At 42.0% G+C, this 26,484-nt stretch overlaps 1 protein-coding gene across 2 annotated transcripts; it reads right to left on the reverse strand.

Moving 5' to 3' along the window:
• Positions 1-1,946: 1,946 nt before the first annotated feature.
• On the reverse strand, positions 1,947-24,681 carry angpt2b (angiopoietin 2b). 2 transcript variants are annotated; one of them, XM_079654683.1, is made up of 9 exons: positions 23,844-24,681; positions 18,368-18,523; positions 17,544-17,665; positions 14,323-14,555; positions 13,836-13,960; positions 9,576-9,677; positions 6,476-6,642; positions 3,711-3,841; positions 1,947-3,484 (listed from the first exon to the last, which is right to left on the reverse strand). In XM_079654683.1, the coding sequence occupies exons 1-9, from the start codon at positions 24,159-24,161 to the stop codon at positions 3,324-3,326; spliced, it is 1,515 nt and encodes a 504-aa protein (XP_079510809.1). In that variant the 5' UTR covers positions 24,162-24,681; the 3' UTR covers positions 1,947-3,323. The 2 variants fall into 2 exon arrangements, with proteins under 2 accessions (XP_079510809.1, XP_079510810.1); XM_079654684.1 differs by lacking the exon at positions 23,844-24,681 and adding an exon at positions 19,928-20,038.
• Between the last annotated feature and the right edge of the window lie 1,803 nt (positions 24,682-26,484).

The raw sequence follows: 26,484 nt of genomic DNA on the forward strand, positions 1-26,484 counted from the left end.
GTAGGATTTCTGCCATGTCTCTACTTCAGTTTGACCATTTCTGTTATTAAGTTATGGAATACTAAATAAATAAGTAATTAGATACCGTACCGTTACTGCGCTCATAAAGAATGATAAGAATAAGAATAATGCGTATTGAACTGGTTTCATTAATTAGTGAGTTTATTTAAGGTAATTAGTTCGAAGCCCTATTTTATCAGTATGTCTGCACAGCAGTTACAATGCTCAAACTACATTAAAACAGAATTGTCCCCATTTTCTCTTTAATATTTAGTTTCTTATGAGATGATAATGTGAATTACTCTTCAAATGAGTTATGGTAAAAATCGTTTGGTTTCTTTTGCATTAAAAACAAGTTAGAATTTTCAAAAGGTTTTGTGTTTTTTTTCGGGGGGGGGGGGGGCCTTTTTCCAGTTTAGACCAATAGCCCCTCCAAATGTCTGTGCACGTCCCTGGTAGGGATGGACTTGCCACAAAAAGCTTCATTATTAGATTGTAAACCTGTTTACACTGTGCGCTTAGAACTAATAGAGATGAAAGTCAAATCTCTAGTTGTAACTTTAGACAATCTTCATTTGTGTAAACCTAATAGCACCACTGAAACCTGGCTTATACAACAACAGACTGTCATACATATTGACAACACAATAAAGTGACTACTGTATCTCTGTGTCCCTCTGCCCATAACAACAATAACCCGTCTAATAAACAGGGACTGGGACAAGTAGAGAAGCAATGCGGCCCAGACTCCGGTCTGCTTCACTGGACCTGAACACAACCATTTCATCTGTTGAGCCAGCAGGCCAAATCAAGTGGTCTTTATTAAAGTCTCTGTGATGGATTCACCCACGGCCTCCCCCGCTGTGATATATCGCCTGTCCAGCCGTTGGAGGTCGTAATAAACTTGTTTAGCAATGGGGTCACTGCATGCGAGCGGGGCGTGTTTGTGTGTGGTTCTGCTTGTACAGCACGTTACGTGGGTCAGGCCTACAGTCACGACCTTTGCTTTGAACATCCATATCTGCTGGCACTGCATCCCCTCGTCATGATAGTGGTAGTTTCCTCCCAGATTCTACCATGATTGCATCATATATTTATAAGCGCTCACATTTGAGCTATGGTCAGGCACATTAGCAGGGCTGTTATCCCTTTGAGTGGTTTTACTGTCTACAGCAGCTCCTGCATATTTCCTTTCCGAGTATTAAATCAAAGGCAGTTAGGCGTTACTAAGCCCTTCAGATTCAGTGAAGACACACAGAAAAGTTATTTATTCAAGCAATTTATTTGTTAAAAAGATCTCATTCATTTTTAAGTTTCCTTCTTAAGCACCCCTGACTTCATCATGCTCAATGTCTCATTTCTGCAGTCCATGAATCACACTTGGAGACTGCATTAAGCAAAGCAGATGAGATGTGTGAGTGTTATGTCTGTCTGTATTTTAGAGAATGACGCAGAACAATTAGCAGTCGTTGCAGACGGAGACAGGGGACGTGTGTTGTGTTTCAGTCGACTGCCGTCCCCAGCGTTCTCCGGGACATTCAGGTCAAAGTTAGTACGAGGAGAACCCCATCTGCTTTCTAATGGGTACCGCAGGGACCAGTGTTATTGGATGATTCATCAGATCGATGGCCGGCATCTTGACTTCCTGAGTCCAGCATGCGGGACTTGTTGGAGTGTATGTAGCTTACATGGCAACAAGCTCCTGGCACTGTGGATTATAGGCACCAAAGATTACACGTGATTTTAATGTAGGTAAATGTTCAGCTTTGTTCCCATTGCGATCTTTCATTTTTGAAAGTAAACCCCACCAGTGAAAGTGCATAATGTACTTTTATGAGTGAAATCCCTCACAAATAAAGTTTTATGAGAGGTGTGCCAGGACATATTTGGAGATATTATATTCTGTAAGCCCCTTTGGAGGAGGCAGCAAAGGGCAAAGCATGCTATTGTTGTTGTTCTTTATGGTGTTGTTTTATTGACAGTGATAAGCCATTAAAGGCAATGTAAGTTATCATATGTTATTGTGCATGGCTGAACTGCAGTTTTCAACAAGAACTGACAGTCTTATAATGCGAGTAGAATACATTTCTGTGGATTGAATAGGAGCATTATAATTTAATAGTACATCACAAGTAAAAAGACTCCAATTAATAAAGCATTTAGTGCCAGAATAAAACATTACAGAAGAGTATATTAGGGCTGCACGATATTGGAAAAAAATGACATTGCGATATTTTTTTCCCCTATGATATATATTGCGTTTTTTTTAACTATATTTAACCGGATGAAGGATCTTAGTCACGGACGTCTGGATCTTAACTGGTTGACTCATCATACCTTAAGGGGGTTCATCTTTGAATGAACAAGAGAAGAACCTTGATGGCAGATGATGCTTTTCTTTTTGGAAGTAAATCTTCATTCTCGCCGGTATTGTCCTCATGTGCCTCGCTAATTTTTTACCGGTGTTTTGATGGTCTGCAAACTAACAGGGCGGGGCCTGCTGTGATCTGATCAAGAATGATTGTGATTGGTGGTTTGCTGTGCATGCAGAGCCTGCATGTCACTCACTCAAGTACCCCTGACATGAGAGCCGCGCAAGTTTTCCTTTTGTAGAAAGCAGCAAAATAAAAAATAAAATGTACCTACTTAATGTCGCACGTCCTAAAAAAAAAAATGGGAAAAAAAAATATATATATTATAAAAAAATTATAAAATCGCACGTCCCTGCGATGTGATTATCGCTCATGCGCATATCGCGGTTATCGCCATGACACTTATATATCGTTCAGCCCTATTGTATAGTAGCCTATATACACGGTTTTGTCTCGATTTATTGCAGTTGTTTATAGCAAACAGACAAACACACAACAAAGGTTTTCATACTTGAAAATATAAAAATAGATATGTGTTAAAGTGTCTAAAGGTTTTTCGATTAATTGTTCATTTCATTTTATAACTGATCATAATTAACTGCATCAATTGATGTGATATGTTCTGTTTTTCTCATTTATAGCAAACACCATTTCCTCTTCCTCACTCAGCTGCACAATCCCTATTGAAATATAGCCTTGGAAACCTTGTGAATAAAAACAGTTGGTTGAATGTATCTGTAATGAATTCATTATAACCAGTCATATGCCGAGTGTCCGCACACGGCCCAAGACAAAAGCTGAGAGCCTCTTTTCAAGTTGTCCAGAAGCAGAAACCACCAACAGTCCGAGTCAAATTTCCTCCCAAAAATACAATTTCCTGCATATTTTTCTTTTTATTCATCGGAGGCAACATTCACTTCATTTATCTGCATCCTGCAAACGCCACGTCTGTCAGAAGTTGGCTGGGCGCACCATCATGGTTGTCATGGTAGTCATCAGATTTGGACCTTTCCAATAGTACCACTTAATGCCGTTGTAGCGAACCACACTGGAGGAGCTCGGGTAATAAATACCATTCAGGTTGGACGGACCGCACGCCTCGAACCACCAACCTGAGGAGAGAGAGAGAAAGTGGCACAGAGTTCAAGGAAAAAAAGTCTGAATTAATTACATTTGAGCTCATGAAATGAAAAACCCAAATGTAGTCAAGCAGTAACTTTATATTGGCGCTGAGGGAAAATGAAATGCTCTTTGGGACATTTACAAGGGGGTGGATAGAAATGTTTAACAAGAAGTGTTGTAAGGAGAGACAGATTGAGACGAAGCAGTTGAGGGTACCTCCGGACGCGAGCTGCGAGCACTTGCAGGTGCAGCGGTCATTGTCTCTGTCCTTGGTGCTGAACGGGGTGCCGGTGTGGGTGAGGCTGCTGGTCCGACCCGCTGTGCCACTGAAGCCCTCGGCGTGAAGGCTGCGTTTTAGAAGAGCAAAGAATTTGAGGGAAAAGCTCCGCCAGAGGCACTTGTATTGATTATTTAAAGCTGTGTCTGGAAGCTCCTTGGCAGTGAGTGGATACAGCCCAAAAAAGAAAATCATTTAATAATATGTTGGTCAAGTTGACGCGGCACAATAACGTCTATGATTCCTTAATACGACTTGACACCAGAGAAGTACAACAGGGAGTCATGCTTTCTTTGATTTGAGTTGCTGTTTAAGAGAGTTTGAAATTCACTTTTAATTTGACACTCTTTCTCTAACTTTTGAAAGCCTCCGGGCAAACCTGACATTACGATTTTATTTTGGCAAGGAAGACAGCATCTTAAGTAGGGCAACACCCAGCGCTCATCTCTTTTTACCCCACCACCTTCGTCATTTAAAGTCTGTGTAGAGCTGTGGCTGCAGAATGAACAAAACAAGAAAAGCCTGTACACATCTTATCAAAAAGAACAATTGAATGACAAATAATCAAAGAACAACCTCTTAAAAGCACCTGTAAACCACTGTTGGTGATCACAACCTGTTTAGTATGTGTACACCACTTTTTAACACAAGGTACCATCTCCCCTTTCCATTGTTGGCAAACATCAATACAAAAAGCCACTTAAATAGCTTCTCATTATTTCACCTCCATGCTGTGCTTTGTGAAACAACACCAACAGTCTGAAACAAATCTCTGTGCAAGTTAAATTGATTCCCTCAATTATTTTCATGCAGCGGCCCGACCCCGAGCAATGGAGTGTGTGGGTGTGTGTGTGTGTTTCTGCGTGTGTGTGTCAGGACTGGTTTGGAGAGGGTAGGATGAGGAGGTCAGTCCTGCTGTCTGGCCTCTCCTCTGCCCTGTCATTCTGTCTCGTTAGAAGCAGACTTTCCCCTGAGTTATGTGACCCCCCCCTCTGTAGCCCGGGGGCACGCTGTCTGTGATGACTAAATGAAGAATCCTCCTCTTGAATTTGTAAGTTCACAGGGCAGGGCATCGCATCATGAGGCGCAGCAAGACGGGACTTGGAAATGGCCGTGCTTGGGACGAGAATAATGATGGAATTGCAGAGAGGCCGAGTCGAAGCGAGGGGATATTTTTGTTTGATGAGTTAACTTTTACCTTCACGATGAACCTGTGATGTGGAGAAAATTAAAAACTATCAAATTAGACAGGATTGCAACCATAGGCTACAGGAAAGCCTATTGGATGGCTGTTGAGCGTGCCAGCTCTTTATACAAAAAGCTAAAGTTTTACATTAACCATGTCTTCCAGATGCATTAGCTCAGCTATTCCACCAAAACCGCAAACCACACGCTAATCCTTTTCAAGGTGACTGTCTTTTTCAATTTGTTATTGTATCCTGTAATGACCAATATACTGTTACATTCAAAGGAATACTCACCCTCGGTGTGACTCTAAGACTGGCTGTTCTTGGCTACTTGAAAGGGGAAAGCGGTCTGTCATGCTGATGATTAATGTATGAATAATGTTGCTGAGTTCTAGGTGAAGACCTCAATATTGCTCTAGGGAACGCGCTGGATGCAGCTGAGGAGGAGGATTGCTTTGGCTGACTAGCTTCACAGCCTCAGCTTGGGAGTTTTAATATAAACCCACAGACGAAGCCAGGGTCTCGAGCTAGTAAAGTTGGTGCATATTGAACTAGTTACAGAAAACATGATCTCAGAGGTAGCAGGCTACAGAGGTGATTATATTCATTCAGGTGCTTCGCCCCACACAGAGTAGCCTGCAGCAGAATTGTGAAACATTCCGTTTCATTGCTCTAATTATGTGGAACAAACTGAAGGCAAATGCAATTTGCTGCACTATTAGGGATATTGGAAAGCACACTCCCACATATGATTATGATTTTTCATCTCTCACAGCGTCGATCTTTCTACGAAACAAGGGACAATGCCTGGGAATTACTATGAAATCTAAACGGAACTTTTTAAGTTTTGTTTTTAGTTCTGTCTGTTTTGAAAGGCTTAAGCCCACACATAATGTTGTTAGTGATTGCAGGGCTACTGAGGAGCCTGCTTTGAGTTGTCAGCTCCTGACAGACGGACGGACGGGGGGGGGCAGGTATTGCCAAGCGTTACTGTTATACTCCAGTGGAGGTGGCTCCCCTCGGGGTGTTCAGGGGCAACGTGATGGCAGAAGAAAAATGGAGACAGACAAAAGTAGCTCTGTGTGCCCTCCTCTGAGCTCATCATTTTTGAATGACATAAAAACGGTCCAAGTGGTTCTTTAACTTCAGTGCTCGGGTAACAAAGTGGAGAGAATATAAAGAAGAGTTTGAACGGTTGATTACGGTTTCTAATCTGTCCTACGCCCAGAGCGGAACGAATGAATGCTGCATTGCAATTACGCCACACACTATAGAAACTCTTAATAGAACAATTTACTGAAATTAGGCACCTTCATTATAGTCCCATTCATGTCCGATTTCTGACAAAGTAAAATAATTTAATTGGACACCTGAGTAGTGTTTTAGGATCAGTTTGTCATCAGCTGTTTCATAATTGCATGGTTTGATTATTAAAAGTGAATTTCTAATAAGAGCATGGCACGAATACAAGCCAGAATGGAATGTGGATGTTCAGTAAGGATTTAAAAGCGTATTACCTGTAGTTGTTGTCCTCTCCATCTATGTGGAAGCGATCGTAATTTGAGAAAGCTTCGTTCCCCTCTCTGTCTTTCAGCTGGACGTGCAGACTGTATTCCTGGGAGCTGGTCAGCGTGTGGATGATATCATTCCCCAGCCAGTGTTCCCCAGACGGCTCTCCAAAGCCCTGGATTAGACACAAAGACGGAGAAACAATGAACTAAGAAAATATTCAAACAAAGGGGGTGATTTGACCAACATCCTGCCAAGTGTTTTTGGAGCTAATGTGAAAATAGACCTCAATTTAAGAAGTCAAACGTATCACTTTGATGACTTGAGAAAGTCCACTGAGTTTATGAAGTGAAATACTCCACTCCCAAAGCAACGGTACGGTCGATTGAGACTTGAATTTCCCTTAATATCCTAAGCTCAAATTGTGTCTGCAAAACTTAGAGTTATAAAAGCAATGACGTTGTTGCCGCATCCACTGTTAGTTTGAACTGCAAAGCTGGGACACGTTTTCTATTTTCGTTTATGTGAAACAACACTTAATGATTACTGATGGAGAATGAATAGTGCAGGACACAGGAAATACTAGGAGGGAATGTTATGGTATGCTACTTGGAAATACAGGAACGTGAAACCAAACGATTACAGATGCTTCGATAGATGTCTTATTGGGTGAATAAACACTTTGATAAAAGATCAGGATTTAACGATTTCACTTTCTCGATCAACAAAACCCTACAACCTCTCTGTGCCCAATTCTACACCCCAAACAAACTAATCCTCTCACCGCGGTTAAAAAGCCCCTTTCTTTCTTTTCCTGTTTTTGTGAGTGAGCCAAACTAGAGAAAAAGTCCACCATGGTTATATGCATACACTGGCACAGATAGCAACGTTTTGTATATTTGAAATTGCCCTTGCGTGTCCGTGCGTATCTGAAATTCATAATGTAGCAGTACAGAAGTTTCTTTCATCAGCATGTGATATTAAAAATGAATTCTAACCTTATCTCACATATACTTTGGTCGCACATCCAAGAGACAGAACACTGTTAAAAGGATCTATTTTGATTGTATCTGATATCTTAAGGTTTTAATGATCTGATGACACTTAACAGCAACTTGTCACCAACACCATAAAATAGCAGAGCATATACATAGCAATTATAATCCCACATGTCACTTGTTAATATGATGATTCGAATAATCAAATGTTTGAATGACTCGTTTAGGTAATCTTGCTGATACAGGCATAAGTTACAGTTCTATCCCTAAATGTGGAATAGAGATTAACTTTGAACTAGAATACCCGTCAGTGGCACAGTTACACAATTTTTTCATTTGTATAATTTCAGATTTTTAAATTTTTAAATAAATTGTGTTTTATTTCAAGTCCTAGGTTTCTTGTACTATTTTAATGTTATGTTGTAGCAAGTAATAGGGGATATGAATCCATAGAAATCTTTATTGTATGTCAGTTACGTCCTCCCTCATTCCCCTCGCCTGAAATATTTCTATGGTACATTTTCTTCTTATATGATGGAACACACTCCACCACCATCATCTAAACATCTATTCAGCAATGGTGTACATTCCTCTAGCAGAGTTCAGGGATGAGTATTGAAGCAATTCTGGTAGCTTCTCCTATTAATGTATCAACCGTTTATACACGGAGGCGGGTTATAAAGAAACCGATATATGAAAGAGAAGTGTCATAACCTTAACTCTGAGCAGCGTGTCAATGTTTAAATGATGTCAACAGGTTGAAGGCACAGTAATAGGAACATGTTTTTGCCGCAGCGTTAAATGAAAACAGATACAGTGAGCCACGCGGGTGAGAAGGCTTTGACAGAAATGTTTTCGCCGCGGGAACAGATGCCGCCACTCGAGGGGGAACGATAATCAAATGCAGCATTCTATACAAAGAGACGGCTTAAGAGGTGGCAAGAAATGGGGCTTTTGCTAATGAATCTCACATAAGGCTGTCAGGTAAAAGTGTCTTCTTTTGACCGACGCAAGCAAATGTGAGAGGTGGATTCACAGTGTGATTAGTCCAAATGACTCGATAAGCATGTAACCATTAAGATAATCACGGTTTCAAGGCAAAAGCGTAAAATAAACCCTACGTTTGCTGATATTCATAATTATTTGTTCAGTCTGACAGAAGTACACTTTCTCCTGATTTCTAATTCACTTTCTCCAGCTTTCAAACTGTGTATGGTGTTTAGTAAGAGTGAATACATAGTGATAGCCTCGGAGAATTTCTCATTTGAACAGCAAGGCCTGGAAGCAACAATTGATCAACACACACCACGGTCTCTGAGGACATGGGGCCGAGGCGGGGAAGCATTTCAGTACATACGTTATCTGCCATCTTCAGGGCCCCTGTGCTCCCACGCCCCAACTGGACACAAATATTCATCATGCACTTGTAAAAATATTGTTCTTGAAAGAGTTATTTTTTGTCTCTCCTTCTGGTTGCAGTCACAGTCCTCTCTGGATTCTAGTTCAAATCTGGCAGTTGATTTGCTGGCACGAGTGGCAAGTAAAAAGTGCCAGCTCAATCCTTAAAACCAGCCTCACTGTTGTATTCTGTGTCTAATTAAACAGTGCAAAGGCTTCCAAGCATATGTTCTTCAATATTGTGCAATAACATATTGATTCTATTGAGTATACTTTGTGATGGGGAAAAGGATTATCTCAATCAGTCCGAACAAAGACTAAAGCCAGAGGTGTTGAAACATGTTTGATTTAGCTGTTAGAACTTTGTCGACTCTTGTTTATGATTTCACTCTATCCAAAGTATGAGCTAATATTGGTTGGTCATTTGACAGCATGACATGCGTGTGTGTTAGTGCATAAGCATGTGTATTTGGCGATTTGGGAGTTTGACAGGGAACAAGAACAGGTGCAATAACACGGGGGGGGAACACAAGGCCGGCCAAATACAACAACCGCAGGTCGTCCGGGATCACAGGCTCGCCGGTATCCCACGCCTCGCCGTGCCAAATCGCCCACAGACGATTATTGGAACCTCCTGTCCAGTCCCACAGTGCTGATCCATGCTACTCATAATGATATTGATGCACTCCGACCATAACTCTACTGGACTCACCATTTTGTAATCTCTCCACCCACGATGAAAGTTTACGGAGCCGTTCCTCCGATGCTGTAGCACCGTCCAGCCGCCGCCTCTGGTCTCCATGTCACAGAACACCTGTTCAAATAAAGGCAAATCATAAAAAGCCCTTTTGGGTTGAAGTTGTACAATCAACTTAGCCGAAGAATGTGTCTTATTATTATATTAACTCAATTGGAGTTGTGTTTCAAGCCTCCTGCAATTCCATGTTTCGACAGCTGCTGACAGAAAACTCTGGCTCTTTAGCATCTAATGCTAGCTGGTAGCATATGTGTTAACCAGCTAGTCCCTTACAGGTGTTGGGTGATGAGCCCGAGGTGTATTGTGGGTCCATAAAGTGTTTTTTTATGACACAAACTTGATGAGACTGAACCGAAACAAACATTTTGTGGGCCGTAAAACCAAATTAGTCAAATAGGAGACATTTTATTCACCCTTCATCACCATAAATGACCCCTTTCACGACGCGTGATCCTTTGACATTTGATTCATTGTTAATATAACAACATTAATTCATGCCGCTCTGAACCATTTTCATTCAAAGACGGACAGAGGTTTACTTTGTTTGAAACTAATACTTTAAGTAAGCTTGAAATGTGTCCATTTATCAAATATTAAAGCAACGGTTTAACATGATAATAATCCGTAAATGAAGGTCAAATACAAATCATAAAATACCATTTGGGATTAGTATATTATTGGTACTAAGTTTGAACATATTTGATTACGCTTTTTCCATTTCAACTATTTCTCCTTGATGTCTACTCGAGTGTTCATGTCAATAAACTGAGATTAGTTCTGGAGTGGTTTACATGAGAAAAAGTGGCAAGAAATTGCATTAAAACATAAAACACACTTTTGTCTTTCTGCTGTTTGAAGTATGCTTTGGAGTCCTCAGGAATTGGGCGAGGTGGGGGGACCCAACATTTCAGGGTGTCACGCAATGATACGACCCAGGTGGAAAGGAAAAACAACATATCAGCCTCCCATCCCCTCGAGTGGGGGATGAGGAAGAGGCATCTGCGTTTTTAGTTACACACACACTGTTTTCTTTCTTACTTGGCTGCACATTCTGCCATATGCAGATATGTTTGGGAGAACAAACAGGAATGGATTACACTCATTCGTCTGGTGACAGAATTTGAAATGTAGACTTGTTAAGGGACTTGTTTTACAAATTCAAGGTGTTCGACTGGATATATTCCAGCTTCCCCTAGGAATCGTGATTGAATGAATGGTGAATTTCTCCCGTGGGTGGTAAGATTAGATCCTTCTCAATGTGCTAACTCTTGTTAAAGTACATTCAGTGTGCATACCTCAAGGCTGCAGGGCTTTGATAGTTTTCTTAGGCACCTTATTTGCATCTCTATGCAATGTTGGCACCTGAAATTGCAGATACTGTTGTGACATTTCTGACACAACGTAAACAACCTGCTATGTGGTTGATTACAGAGTTTGACAGTTTTTTTTAATGCTGCTCACCATACCACCCTGACCTATCTGTCCTCACAGTCTGGCTGTTTGGATGCTGGTATGTGGACAGCATCCCAAGGGCTCTCTCTTTTTCGACAACTGGCTATGTTCTGCTAGAAATGAAAGGAGAGTTTCCAGCACTTTCCCAGAATAGGAAAGCTAATACAAGGTTAAAAGGCACTCTGGTCTCTTACCTCTGAAAAAAGAGCAGACTGGCAATATGCTGTGATTATCCTCTGGAATATAAAGCCGATGTTCTGGCCTTAAAAGCACCTCACTGAATACAACAGATTTTTGAAATAGATTATTTTTGTCCCTAATGTGATGATTTTATTGTTTTTCTGATTCAGCCCAGATACAGATTTAAATCTCCAAATTCCTTTATTATTAAGCAGCAAGGAGTCGTTTAAGTCCAAATCTATTTGAATAAAATGTTAATATCCAGACAATTTAAGCGGTATTATGATTAAAAAAAAAAAAAGATTATGTTGAGGTGATTACTCAAAGGGGCTTTCAGGGGACACAATATTTTATTCACAATCTGTGTTGAGAAAGAAGTATTAATGCTAAGAGTCCTGTGCATATGGTGTTTTTAAAAACATGCACAACAAAGTTATGAGAGAAGCTGTTCCAAGCTATTAATGATGTGGCTTGTAAACACCATTACTATTTACAACCTTGGTGATTAAAAGTTACATAGATGGACAGATAACAGTGTCTCAAAGCCAAATCTGAATTCCACACTTTGTATCTCTTTTTCAACTGTGGAAGCCCGCTCTCCGCTTAATGCCCCAGTTGTACGCCGCCACCCAGATCAACACGTTCTCACTCCCAACCCGTCACATGTTGACGGTCGGTCAGGGCCCCTCCCCGTCACTCTATTACGCACAGGGTACCCCTTGAGAGTCAGTTTTCAATGGGCAGGGCGTCCCATAGACCTTCATAGACCTCCCATAGCGTTGATAATAGACGCCATGAGAACGCTCCCCGGCAAATGCTACCCCGACGGTCGGTTGGTATTGTCAATATTAATATAATAATGATTTATTTTTTATTAGTCACATTTGATTTCGCCAATTTTCTTGTTGCCCCAGCTGGTCGATACCTCTTTTAGCAGAAACAAATGCTACATTAATGTATTAAATCAATGTTAATCCATGTGTGTGGTTGTGGAATTAATGGACGTGCCGTTGTGCCCTAACCCTAACCAGGCAACGCAATAATTTACAAACTCTTCAACTAAAACCCTAATTATATTTAAAAACATTTTAGAAGGCCTCACAAAATACTTTAATGTAAATTAAAATGTAAATGCGTGTAATGTGGTGATGGGGGTGGACCCGTTCAAATCCAGTTTTGGACAGTCTGCCGTGGTTCCATCCCATTTCAAGTGCTGTTCGACGCTCGGCGTAACGCTCGGCGCACACTCAAACATCCAATCACAGAGCTTGAGGACTAACACGGGGTTTGTCAAGCGAAGCGGAGAGAATACTTACTTCCGGGTGTAAAATTCTCTAAAGCAACTACTATGAGCTGCTCCGACCCTCGGTCCCGACGGACTCCAACTTGTGTTTATTAAAACAAACAAATAAATAAACAAAAGAATACTTATGTGTTGTTGAGTAAATAACAGTTTGTGGTTTAGAAAAGAATACAAAATTAGAAGGAAAAAACGATGAAACAATACAGATTTCAGTATTCTGAGCCCCTACTCTCCCCCTAACTGACGGCAACAAAAGTCCTACATCATTCAATTAAAATAAAAAAGTAAAAACAATAAGTGTGGCTTGATATTGAGTAAGAAAAAGGTTGATAAACGCTGTGAGAATGGGTCTGCGGAGAGCATTTCGCCACGATCCCAACTCGTCTATTACCAACGTTCAGGGAGCTCTATGCAAGTCAATGGGACGCTCTGCCCGTTGAAAAGTGACTCTCAAGGGGTACCCTGTGCGTAATACTGTGACGGGGAGGGGCCCTGACCGACCGTCAACATGTGACGGGTTGGGAGTGAGAACGTGTTGCCCAGATTGCCATCCACATAAGAATAAGATGGCATAGATTGAAAGCAGCAATGATTTGGGAAGAACTAACTCGCATCAGAGGAAAAGTACATTGGCCCCAGTTGGCAGGAAACACATGGCACCAGCGCCTAACACCTGGCTGCCTTACCCACAGGAAATGAAAAGGGGAAAACAGAGGCTGTAAGAGATGGTGCCAACTAGCAAACTAGAGTGAAAGTAATGAATAACAGAACGCTGTTTCGCTGCTGACTCTCTTTTTCTGGGGAAACTCTGAGAGTGAAGATCATAGCTAGCTGTGATTTAAACAGAGGATAGCCTGCTGCTCCATGCTTTGGTTGAGTTAGCAACGGCTAGCTATTTCAGGTCACCCGAGGTACCTCTACGCTTTTCTGACTTTGCATTCAGCAGCACACACCATGAAGCCTGCAGGGCACAGTGCTTCTGTTGCTTATTATTTTAGCTCTCTGTTACCCAGCATGGTATTTCCATCAACCCCTCTCCCAAAAGACCCTGCAAATTACCATTACATCAGGCTAGTTTGTCCGTCCAGTGTTTACTGTGGGCGGAAAAGTAATGATAAGCCCTTTGAATGTCATTATGCCGTCTGCGAGGGATTTTCAACACTCACAGTGCTAAATACTGAACAACAAATGGGTAAAATGTCTAAAAAAAAAACGTTCTTGTCACAGTCAGTTAGATGATATTTGCAAGGAAAGGTAAATGACCTTTAGAGCTTCAGTACCTTGACAGTCTGTGTGGAGTTAGCGAGGCGTATGCTGTATATTCCACTCTCTGTTACTCCAGACCGCAGGATCTCAGCGCAGTCCCTGAAACTAAGCAGCTCCTCCTTGGGAGTATTGGAGATTTCTGGAAAACATGAAGGCATTTATTTACAGATGGCAACCTTATGGGCTTTGAACCCAAATCCCAACCCCATATGTGATTTCTCTTGTAATATTAAGCTCTGGCTTTAGTCTAATGTCCGTGGTTCATGCATGTGTCTGGGATTTGATTTTCAATCTGTTCTAGGTGTTATTTTTTCATGTCAAATATTACTTTTGTAGCCAAATCCCATGCTTATCAATTGAAATAGTGTAGATCTCTTGTTTGCCTAAATTACACCAGTGTTTATTGATACTATTAGTCAGTATTTTTTGCACCTCTTTTGTTTGTTATTACAGATGTTGGCAGTACATCCTGCTCTTACAAAGAGAGCCCCAGAGTCTCACCATTGCAGTGGTTGACCATGGCCAGCAGCTGCTGCACAGTGTCTGTGAGCACGGCCTGCTGCCTCTGAAGTGAGCTGCTGTTGTGCGTGGAGCTGCTCAGTTCACCCTGCAGCTGACTGACCAGTCCACTCTGCCTCTCCAGAAGCTCCTGAAGCTGCTGCTTTTCGCTCTGCAGGCCCTGCAGCTCCCTCCCGTACCGGGCCTCCAGCGCCAAGAGCCTCTGCTCCAGAAAACTACCAGAGACAAAACGTAAAAACACCTTAACATCGATTTAAAACCAAGCGATATGAAAAAGGAGCAAAAAATACACTTTTCAATAAAATGTCGGATAGTTCCACTTTTACTGAGGCCTAAAGTTTATGTGTTTCTGCATTAACCAAGGACCCGTTAGTCTGTTTACACTTTGCCACTTTTTTTCAAAGTGGCTGAATTTAGTACAAAACTGAATAGTCTAGTGACATTGCAGAACCCTTTGGATCGCCATTTCAAGGAAAAAATACTTTTTAATATTAATTGGTAAGAATTAGACTATTATTCACAAACCTTTTATGAACATTTACCTGGACATGCCACTCATTTTACGAGCACTTGGTGGTAACGCTTTAATGTCTGTACAGACGTTTTGCTTCATGATTCTTTTACTATTTAATCTTTTTCAAATCCTGATTTACTAAAGTGGTACTTCTGTGGAGTCTATTTTTATGTAACATTACAAGATTCTTATTATTACATTATTTGCTTATTGTGCTCATTGTATGTAGCTGTGAATGAGGAATAAATGGACCCAATCTCACCCCCCCCCCCCCCCCCCCCCCCCCCCCAAAGTTTTGATGGGGTGGACAGGAACAAAGGGAAAAGTTACATGAGAAAGTGTTAACTTGCAATATTGAAAGCAGCAAGGCGGAGTGCAGAGACTGAGAGAACACAAAGAGGTAGTCAGAACAGCACATCGCACCGGCCTTCACTTTGTATGGGAGCCGCGCTCCCCCGCAAAGCTAGGAAGCAACATTATGGTTTCCCACTGTATCTGAAGAAACGTTAGAGAAAATAAATTAGTATGATGGTGCCAGAGTAGGGAGGGACTTCCACAGGCCGGCCGAATGCTGATTGGAAGATCGTGTTGCCAAGAGACTCTATCTGAGTCTGCGCACCAACCAAAGAGAACCAAGTCTAAACCGCGGTATCTCTTCAGCTAGTCTTGACCAATCATAAATGTACGGGCAACGCCCTGTGTAATAAAATGTATTGTCGCACGAGGTTCGAGGCTCTTGACGGATTTGGTGGTTACAGATTACAGCTTTGCTGCCTGTGATTCCCAAAGACGTGATGAGTCCTTGGCCAAGTGAGATATATCTTTTTTTCTCTTTACAATAAATAGTTAAACTTAGAAGTTGTCTGTCTTTTCTGGAATTCTGAACCCAACACTTCAATGGCTCGTGAGAAAAGAAATGCATGTTGAATGGCAGGAGATGCAGGGGGAAGAATCTCAGCAGAGGTTGAACAAACTTGCACATTTACATGATGATGACGAATAGACATCAGAGCAGCAGTTTCATGGGGTTAACACCCTATCAACACCTGTACTGCAGCAGCATCCACAGATGGTTGGCTGTTGGCTAGGCCTCTCGATCACAGCCATGAAGCAACACTCTGACTGTGTGTTTCTATGTGTTTGTGCCACACCCCCACCTCCAAATGAAGATCATAAATCGCTGCAGCCTGATCTTTATGGCTTTGACTGACGACTGTGCAGCAGTTATTTATTGAAACAATCCAACCACCCAGATTGAACAAGCTATGTTTCAGCGCTGTGCACACGGAGCCACCGCACTCAACGTGTATCTTTAATCTCCCACTAAGCACCGACTCCGAATGTGGCCTGGAAGAAAAGCTGTATCAATCTTAATAATTTTTAACATCGCTCTCATTTCATATTTGCTTTGTGGGGGAGCTCGTAAAAAGTGGCAAAGCCAGCTAACAAATGGTTCTCCATTACTGTATGTGTACTTTGAGCTACGGTGTAGTGTTGAGCGTGGCGGTAAACCAGCACATAAATGTTAAAACAGTTAGAGGGTTTGAAAGAACAAACATGGTATTTTGGATCACATTGCAACCTGGAAAATTAGATTGTTATGATTATGATCTTGTGCTATTTATTTGTATTGTAATATACAGTATATTGCTATTAGACTGCTCTTATCCTCTCTCTGCAAAATGTTAAACTTCCTGCCAATAGTATTTGACATGTAATGCCTAGGAAAACAAATATGTCTCTGTGCTCTTTTTAGTTGGCAGCAGTTCAAAAACTGGCTCCATGCCCTCAAGCATCAGCAGCAATAACCCCCCACAGCGGTTCACTTTTATTCCACAGCTGCCTGGCTGCAAATTGAATATGACCCTTCTAATGTCATGACTCCCATCGCAGAGTTTACCCCGGTGAAGATGTATTCATTTATTTGCATGTCAGAGCCGTGTCATCGACTTGAAGGACGAGGGCCAAAAGGGCAGAGCAGGGTCGAGCACCAGCAGATTTGTAACAGGTGTTGGAGCCGGGGCGCTGTGATCTCCCGCTCACACTTGGTACGGATAGACGGAAGGATAAACAATCAAATGCAAAGAGAGAAAAGAACCACTCTCTTCCAAACCGCCGAGCAGCCCGTCCTTAACCTCTGATGACCCTAACCTGACTTTTTGTTCCTAGAGAGAAGAATGGGAAACCCCTCTTAACATGCCATACCTACTCACTGTCAAACACATGCTGACCCCATTCACAAGACATTATCATTGAGTGCCCTGCTTTTCAGAATCATTCAACACGGGCACATGTTCCTGTTGTTGCATGAAAAGAACCAATGATGCTATACATCATAATACGCGGTTTATATTTTGCAACCCTATATATTTTCTTCCCTTTGGAAAAGATCTCTAAGAGCAAAGAAAATGGTGCCACCTACAGTTACCAACGCCACACAGAAAATATGAGAAACATTATGGTCAGAACAGATCTTGACTGATTTTCTGCGAAGTGGAAAGCAAATATGACCGCAGAAATGAGTGAAAACATGACCTTGTGATGTCCAAATTGAGAAAAGAAGGGCCTTGTGAAATACCACTTAAAGTAATGGATCTGAATATTGAATCGTCTAAACACGAAAAAAAGCTAAGTCGTGCAGAACTTAAAAGTATACATGCCTGGATAAACTCGGAGGGTATTTGCTCACCTGTTTTTATCACTGAGGCGTGAGATCTCCTGAGTCTGAAGGAGAATATGTTTCTCCAGCCGGTTAGTGAAGAGCGAGTACTCAAGCAGCTGGATCTCCAGGCGACTAGTCTGATTTAACACCTTTGGATTGATACAAGAAGAAGAATTATAATTATCATATTATGGGCAGTATTCAAGAATGGATACTGATTGAAGGAGGGGGGGGTTCGTGAAGACTGCCCAACAGCTGAATTCATAAAAAGCCCCCTCAGGGATGAACAGCAGCACAACACAAGGCTGGTAATGCCCGGTTCTTTGATCTTTTAATTTAAACTTGAGCAAGAATTATCTCACATGCACCTGTGACATGTTTTTGAAGTTTCAGATGAAACAAAAACTTGGAACAAAGCAGCTTAGATATTTATTCAGGTTGCAGATTCATATCGACTTTGATAAGAGTAAAAGAAAGCATTAGGACCAGAACAGCTCAATCTGTAATAACAGCTCCGTGGCATGATTGAAGACACATCTGTGTTGTGCTGCTGAGTTTTATGTTTTAATTGGCTTGTCAGACGCCGAGCTCAACTCGTTGTGTCAATCAGAGCCGGTAGAACCAAATACCAGCTGCTTTAAAGCGGTCGCCTCCACATTCGGGCATGGCTTCTCAGAGGGTTATATCTGATTTACATTTAATTAGCTATTCTCCAAGTGTTTCTGAAATGAATTCATTCGTTCTTGCATGGGTGTGACATGTGTCATGGGTGTGACCCCCACGGTTGTCAAATTGGATTGGCTGCAGACAAGTGGCCTCGGCCTCAGTCAAACGCTTCCTGATGGTCTCACCTGGGTCTCAACGTCTGTCAGTTTGCGGGTCTGCTCCGCTGATTGGCTGAGAAGATTGGTTCCCATTTCCAGCATGGCAGCTGTCTGTGTGTGTACCGCAGTTCTTTTCATTTCCTCCATCCCAGAGCGCACATTCTCCTGGATGAAGTTCTCCAGCTGTACGGAGAAAAAGGCAGACTTTGAGAATATTATACAGCATGTCTGATCGTCTAGTTTCATTGAGGTGATAATCATATTTTAGGAGGTGATATGATCACTGACAGCTTGATGCATTCTGTAAGAAGCGACCTTAAAGAGGTATTTTTCACCTCAATCTTTTCAGGTGCTGTGATGCAGTCGTGGAATAGAGTACCTTCAGGGCAGTTTCTCGCCAACCATCTATCCATCTGCAGGGCTACCTCAGGCAAATACCATCAAAAAAGACGAGTAATGATATTCACCATAGCGGTACTCGTGTGCAGGACTTCAGGGATAGTTGCCTTTATTCTGTAGTCAATCACTAAGTCAGACAGCATAGATCATACCCCTCATACTGTAAGTTGGAGAAAGGGTAAAAATAGGATGCCATCCATCTTGCTCCAATAAATAGTTTCTTATTAATGTGGTCGGTTTGAGCAAACGGCATCTGTAAGACAAGCGTTTCTTTCCCTGCTATGAACGATGAAACTTTGTTTGGCGTTTAACAAGCAATGGCCTGTGCCTTGCAGTAAAGCAGAGTATAATATCGAACCGAAGAACATTCATATTTATGACTCTTTTTTGGAGGGAAAAGATCAGACTTAATTCGTTAAACCACATGAATGGACAATTAAGACTCAAAGGAGAAAGCATTCAATACTATTGAGATAATGAGTGGCTATTCAAAAAATTGAAATGAATTCAAATGAGACTATGATTGTTTTGGGGTTTTTTTCCCAAGCAGATTTACATTTCAGAGAGAAATTGGATTATAATGATACAGTACCACAGGAGAGGGCTTTTTTCAATATATTATGCAGTGCAACCACAGTCTACTGTATGAGTGCAACAATACTGATCCAAGTGAGCAAATACAGAAATAACTGCAATTCAATTGTTTTCCTAATAACCTTTCTCTCTCTTTCTCTTACTCGGTCTTTCTTGCTTGGATGTCTCTCACTAACTCCCTCTTTTTTTAAACTCTCTCATACTTCCTCTGTTTTGCTCTGTAAATCCAATCCCTCACATTTTGCTACTTAAGGACAACTGAGACAGTAGATATAATCTTTCCATAAGAAGGTTTTGAAGAGATTACCTATGTAGGACTATTTATATTTTGTTTCACGGTTGAAAATGTTTCGCATCTTGTATTTTGAGGTGATACTGTGACATATAAAAAAAAAAAAGGTTTTAATTAGGTCAACTAAAATATGCGTCACATCCTGCTACGGTCCCGCACCAGCGCATGCGAATAACCTGACCCCCGGCTCGATGAGCGAACTATGGATAAATCAAAGAAAATAAAAGTATCTGAGGAACACAGAGGGTTTAATTCTGCGCGGTTAGAGTTATCTGCTTTCACAGCAAACGATGCTGGCTTACCGGTATGTTTGATATGTGGAGAGAAGTTGTCAAAGGTGCTGCAGCCTTTACGTATCGAGAAAAACACGGAAGAGGAAGACAGCTGACGATCTTCATCATAATTCAATCACCTAACTCTTTTTAGGGTGCAGCTATAGGTTTTATTTATTTCAAAGTGGGCCCATTTTAATTATATTCATTTTCTTCAAATGTGCAGAGGACTCCCCAAGTGCTGTGTTTAATTTATTCTAAAGTAGGCCTGAGAGTTCTTTGTTTATTATTAGAGGTAAACAGTTTTCTATAATTTAATACATAATAAATGCAAAAAAACTGTTTTTGTCTATGATGTAATAATATATGCAACTTTATAAGCTATCAAGCTATCAAATATATTTTGCGGCTCCAGACAAAAGAAATCGGTGGAAAAGGGGGCAAAATGGCTCTTTTGGTCAAAAAGGTTGCAGACCCCTGTGTTAAGCCACATGTTGTCACAGTGAGCATAACAGAAGAGAATGATACATATATGCCTGGCGTTCTAGCAAATAACGATGATCAGAATCGCTATGACTGAAGAACAGCCATGTGTGTGTTACCTTAAAAACGGTAACTTGATTACTGTGTCAGTGCTTAAACACAAGTAAACCAACTCTCCACCAGGGATAGATGCATTCTGGGCCTTAAGACTCACCAAAATTATATAGAAATATATATTGTGTTGTTTACTTCCCCTGGTTTCTAACCATGCAGATAGCCGTGGTATTATTAAAATGTAAGAGTAGCCGGAACATTGTTTCTAGAAAAACAATGTTGCGGTAATTAATTAAAGGATGGTTTTGCAAGGAAAGTATTCCAATGACATTTTGTGCAGACATTCATTATCCTCACAGGAATCCTAGGGGCTTTTCCCTGCCTGTTTATCTAGTGCCACCAGCAGGTCCAAGTTTCATATCTCAACAGCTACAGCACTGTTCTTTGTACAGATATTCATGGCTTCTAGTTAATGCCTTTACATTTGATAATGCTATCATGTTCAGATTGGAAATTAAGATGGTTAGCATGATAAAGGTTATGCCTATTAAGCATCAGCATTTTAGAATCTTGACATTAAAGTTTAGCTCAAAGCACTGTATAGAATTACAGAACCATCAGCATAGCGGTAGACTCATTTTTCAATTGTAGCGCTGCAAATAAATTCCATTCCCCCCCGCTGTCATATTAGATCCAGATACCGGAAAACTTTGGCTATAAAACAAAACTCTCTCATGCCAAGATACCAACAGAGATAAGAAATACATGTTCTTTTCTAATTTAGACGAACTGACCTTTAAAGATAAGTTGGATGTTCAAGATGGAGAAAAATGGTTTATGTTTAAAGAAATGTAAATTAATGAGACCAATGGACAATGTGAGAAATGTGGGTGACATACTTACTTAATGAAATATTACTGTGCTAGGAAATGGGGTCACCTGAGGGTAGCCTAGCCACCTTGATCCCTATGTTATAATTCAGCATTAGCATAATCCAGCAGGCTCTTAAAAGCACTTTTTTGCCAATTCCTCAGGGCAGCAAAAAGCCAATGGGACTAGATGTGGGGCTGCATTGGGGGTTAGAACAAAAGAAAAACAAACAACAGCTTCATCTTGAAAACACCAAAGAAGGAATCTTGGAACATTAATACCGTCCTGTTGCACTCAGCAGCTTGAAGATTCCTCTGTGGAACATGCTGCATTGGTTTGTGTGTGCTGCTGGGTTTGTGTGAGTGGCTGTGTGTTTTCTTTCAAGGGGTTTGGGTTGAAGGCTCACAGAAAGGGTCATATCATCCCAGGGGAGTGTTGAGTGAGAGCTTACAAAGTTTCAGAGAAACACCGACACACAGTTGCATGGAGCTCTACCCCATGCGTTTTGCTAATTTCACCTCAAATGTATGCAGATAGGCTTAATGAGCTCCGCAAGGTGCTCAAAGGGCTGTCCCACCTGGGGGTCAAGAGTCAGTTAAAACTCTCGTGCAAGTCCAAAAGAGGCTCTCGAGGGTCGTGCTGTGTTTATGAGGAAATCCCACCTACAGTGCGATCGTTTATGCATCTCTTCGGCCTGGTGGGGGTTACTTGTTGAAAGGTTGGATCTTTGTGTTCATTCCAGACCAAGTTGAGGAAGTTTGGCCAAAGAGTATGTGTCAGCAGAGCTTTGACTAAAGAGTGGGGGCTGGGGATTAAAAGTTTATGTCCTTCATGGCCACTTAAATCACTGCTCTGGTGGGAACGGATTGAACATGCTGCGCAGAATATGCCCAAGATGAGTACAAAATATGATGCTTTGCAGACTGTACGCATTAATAATATAGTGTGCGCACAAGGGAGAGTGTGTGCACTCTTTCACTAGTTCTTCCTCACTCATAGTGTGGCCCCATGCGGTGTTGATGCCTCCCATCTCCTTTTCATAGACCGAGCATCAGACAGAGTGCACACTGGGGGATGGAATATGTGTGTGTGTGTGTGTGTGTGTGTGTGTGTGTGTGTGTGTGTGTGTGTGTGTGTGTGTGTGTGTGTGTGTGTGTGTGTGTGTGTGTGTGTGTGTGTGTGTGTGTGTGCGTGCGTGCGTGCGTGCGTGCGTGCGTGCGTGCGTGCGTGCGTGCGTGCGTGCGTGCGTGCGTGCGTGCGTGCGTGCGTGCGTGCGTGCGTGCGTGCGTGCGTTTCTGGGTGTCCGTGAGAGAGCTACGAGCGAGATGGAGTTTAAGATCTTGTGGTTGCCAATTCAATGTGTGAGATGGGACACAGTTGTCATCCCAGTGGAGAAAAAGAGTCCAGATAGAAGTAAAGGAGATGGATAGGATGGATAGATAGAGAGGAACAGTGTCAAAAAAAATGTTGACTTTGGAAAGGAAATGCAGGAAAACTGGAGACAATCCTATGGTGAGTGAACGTTGGGAGTGACAGAAGCACAGGAAGAGCTCTGGCAGTCATAACACCCCATTTATAAATCCTGAAATATAATCAACATGTTTACTTTCAGCCAGCCAATCTAAACACTCCACACAAACCCTTATAATTGGCCTCAGGATTAGTGTATACCATAAATATAGTGTGGGTGAAGCAGACAAGAATAGAGAGACGGGTGGAGAGTAGTGGCTTGTCAGTCAGTCCGTCCGAGACAATGGCCCAACACTGATTCTATGCCCCGATGACCTTAGCAATGAAAACACTATTGTGAAGCCACTTTTAATCGCATCACTTCATTTTAGTCGGTCATAATCCCAGCTAAATGTAACTGAAAAGGCCGACGGCAGTGCTGAAATGTGTCTCTAGCAGATAAACACTGAGGAACTTATTTTTATGAGTTTGGTACACAGTTTCCAGCCAACTTTAGCTTACAATCGGGATACAAAAATGTGTCAAAAGGGGATGTGACTGAGTGCCTGTGGGGGGGGGGGGCTGATAATCGTTTAGAAACACTAACTGTGTAATACATATTTGGCACTGCCTGAATAGCAAACGTATTTCATCTTCTATAGAAATGTTATTTATTGGGATAAACCTCTTGAGATGCACCGTCTCGTTTGCAAGGGGGTCCCGACAATAGCACCAACTTACAGACATACATAAACAAAAAGCAAAACATGACAAACCACGTACAGTCTGTTAAGTAAAATTCAAGTAATACATACAATCATTGCAATGTCTTAAATACACACTTGTACAGTACACCAGGCACTGACTTTGAGCCAGACATGCACACAGCATCATTCAGGAAGTCCTAGCTAAGCACTGAACTTAGAGCTTGTCAACAGATGTTATGAGCTGGTTTGGACAAATGCTTTCCTCAGCATTTTCATCGACAGTTAAAACGTGACGTGTGAAGAGGAGGAAATAAAAGTTTAACAGCAAAGAGGGAGAGTAAGTTCATGGAAGGAGAAAGTAGTCAACCCCTCAGAGACCTTACCTTCTGCAGCCACTGCGTGTTATTCTCCATGGCACTCTCTAGGTGTTCCAGCTTCCTCTCCTGTACTGAAGGCCTCTCCCTTTGGGCCTTACCTGGCCTGGATTGGCTCGCTTCAGGCTCTGCCTCGGGCGGGGAGTCCCTCTGGAGGGTGTTGGTGACCTGGAAGTCCTTTAAGGGTTGGCAGTGCTGCACCTCGGGGAGGATGAAGGTGTAGCTGCAGCGGCCGTGCTGCACGTGATGCTGTTGGCGTTCTGAGCCGATGGCGGCGGCCAGCAGGTGGGCCAGGTAGGCGAGGGTCAGGGCCAGCAGGCGGCCCATGTCAGGGGAGAGGGGGAAGGAGGGAGGACAGGGGAGTAAGGAAGCTAGTCGAGCAGAAAGTGAGTCAGGTGAGCTGCTTGTTTTATCCTTAATATCTCCTATAACTTCCTAATATCTCCTATATGCCGTCATCTCTTTAAACGTCCTTCAAGACTCTGACTCTGTCTTGTCTTCTCAGTCCAGCTCCTGCTGTTCCTGTCTCCCACTGTGTTCCTCTCGTTTGGCTGGTCCTCGTCCTTGCTGTTGCATCCAGAAGTTCTTCTTCGGCCCACTTTCTGCTCTTGCTGTTCCTCGTCAGAGCGGACAGACAACTCACACACAGGAAAAGGAGATTGCTTCCTATTGCAACTCCAACCATCCAGTCCAGGAAACCAACAGCAGGCTTCCCTCTCACCATTTATCTCTCTTCTGAAAACTTGACTTTTCTGACTGCGTTCTTTTCGAGCTGCATGAGCCCATGTGTTGTTCTGCAGTGGAGAGGAGGGGTCGGAGTGGAGAGCGGCCCGCTTCAGGATGTTAGCTGAAGTGGTAAAGCTCTTAAAAGTAGAGAGAGAGAGAGAGAGAGAGAGAGAGAGAGAGAGAGAGAGAGAGAGAGAGAGATGTACTTATACACACACACACACACACACACACACACACACACACACACACACACACACACACACACACACACACACACACACCTCCTCAGCACATAATCACTCAACCACCCTTCCCTTTTTCACTTTCTCCCTCCCTCTTACGGTACTCCTGTTTGCGGGGGTTAGAAGAGCAAGCTACACACACACACACACACACACACACACACACACACACACACACACACACACACACACACACACACACACACACACACACACACACACACACACACACACACACACACACACACACACACACACACACACACACACACACACACACACACACACACACACACACACACACGGCTCACCACAAGAAGTAGAAACCTTCTCTGCCAACTTTCTGTTCCCCCCACTCTCTTTCTTCATCTTGTTCCTTTCTCTATATATCTTTATACCTCTGATTTTACCCTCAGACGGTGGCATGCTCTGACATCTGTTGCTTCTTTTGTTGCAATGTCCCCAAAGTTGATATTGTTTTTGTTTCAGTCTGAGAGTGGGTTGAATCGCAGCTTTATTTTGGAAGAGATCTTGGCTCTTGTGTTTTCACACAGGCTGCCGTGTTGCTCTGTCTCTTCCTCTTGTTGCTGGCTGAACTAACACGACCTGTTTACTCTGCTTTGCCTGTGTCCACATCGCTAATGTTTTTACCTTATGTATTTTGGTTAGGTTGACATCACCTTGCTCATATGATCAAAGTTATACTGTAGCTATTGTATACTGTATATATTTGTATGTTATTAAAGAAGAATAGGTTTAACATTTGAAACTTAATGTTTCACAATGACATCCCGGTGGTGTCATCTTTCAACTGTTAAGCCCTCAATTATAAAAATCAAACATTTGAAAGGAACTCTCTTGCTGTGAAGTTTATTTTCTAGTCAATATGGGCTAACCAGTTTCCGTTCCTGAAATCTAGTTAGCCCAGCTGGCTAACGTTAGCATTAACCTCCTGCTGTTGCTTTTTGTTATTTCAATACTTACTGAATCATTGTCAGATCCTTCACACTGTGTTGCGTTTCTCCTATATTATATAAAGATTATGCATCTACATACAATAAGCTGTTATTTTTTAAATGCACAACCCTTTTTTATGACAATCCATAAAAATTGACATCACCAGTACTGACACCACTTCAAAATTGACTCACGACCAAATCACTTCACAAAACCACCAGGAACATAAACAACTATTTCAGCAATTGAACATTTCAGCTCAAGGTTAATGTCTTTAAGACGTAATCTATTTCCAGTGTGAAAAATAAATGTTTAGCACATCTACCTTGTTGTGGATATTGATGTACTTTTTTTTTCTTTTGTTTGTTTCAATAGGCTTCGGTTGATCCAGACTTTAAGAGGAGATGAGTCTCAATATCAGCTGGATGAGCTTCACAATGGTAGGAGATGGTTTCCCTTTAATAAGTGTTTATATAATTGTATTTCTTCTTTATAGATACTAATCACAAGTAGACACTGGCATCCACTGTGTGTTTCTCTCTGTTCCCTGCCTCTCCATCACTTTCCATTTCCTCCATCTATGCTTTCATTCATTTTACTATCACTACTATTTGTTTGATGTCATACAAATGCTCTCGTTGCATTGTGTCCCGCTGTGCCATCAAATATTCAATCCATTGCACACCGTCCTCTAGTCTAGATCATAGTGTGAATGGACGTAC

The sequence above is a fragment of the Notothenia rossii genome (genome assembly GCF_949606895.1).
Source record: "Notothenia rossii genome assembly, chromosome: 10".
Taxonomy (NCBI): Eukaryota; Metazoa; Chordata; class Actinopteri; order Perciformes; family Nototheniidae; genus Notothenia; species Notothenia rossii.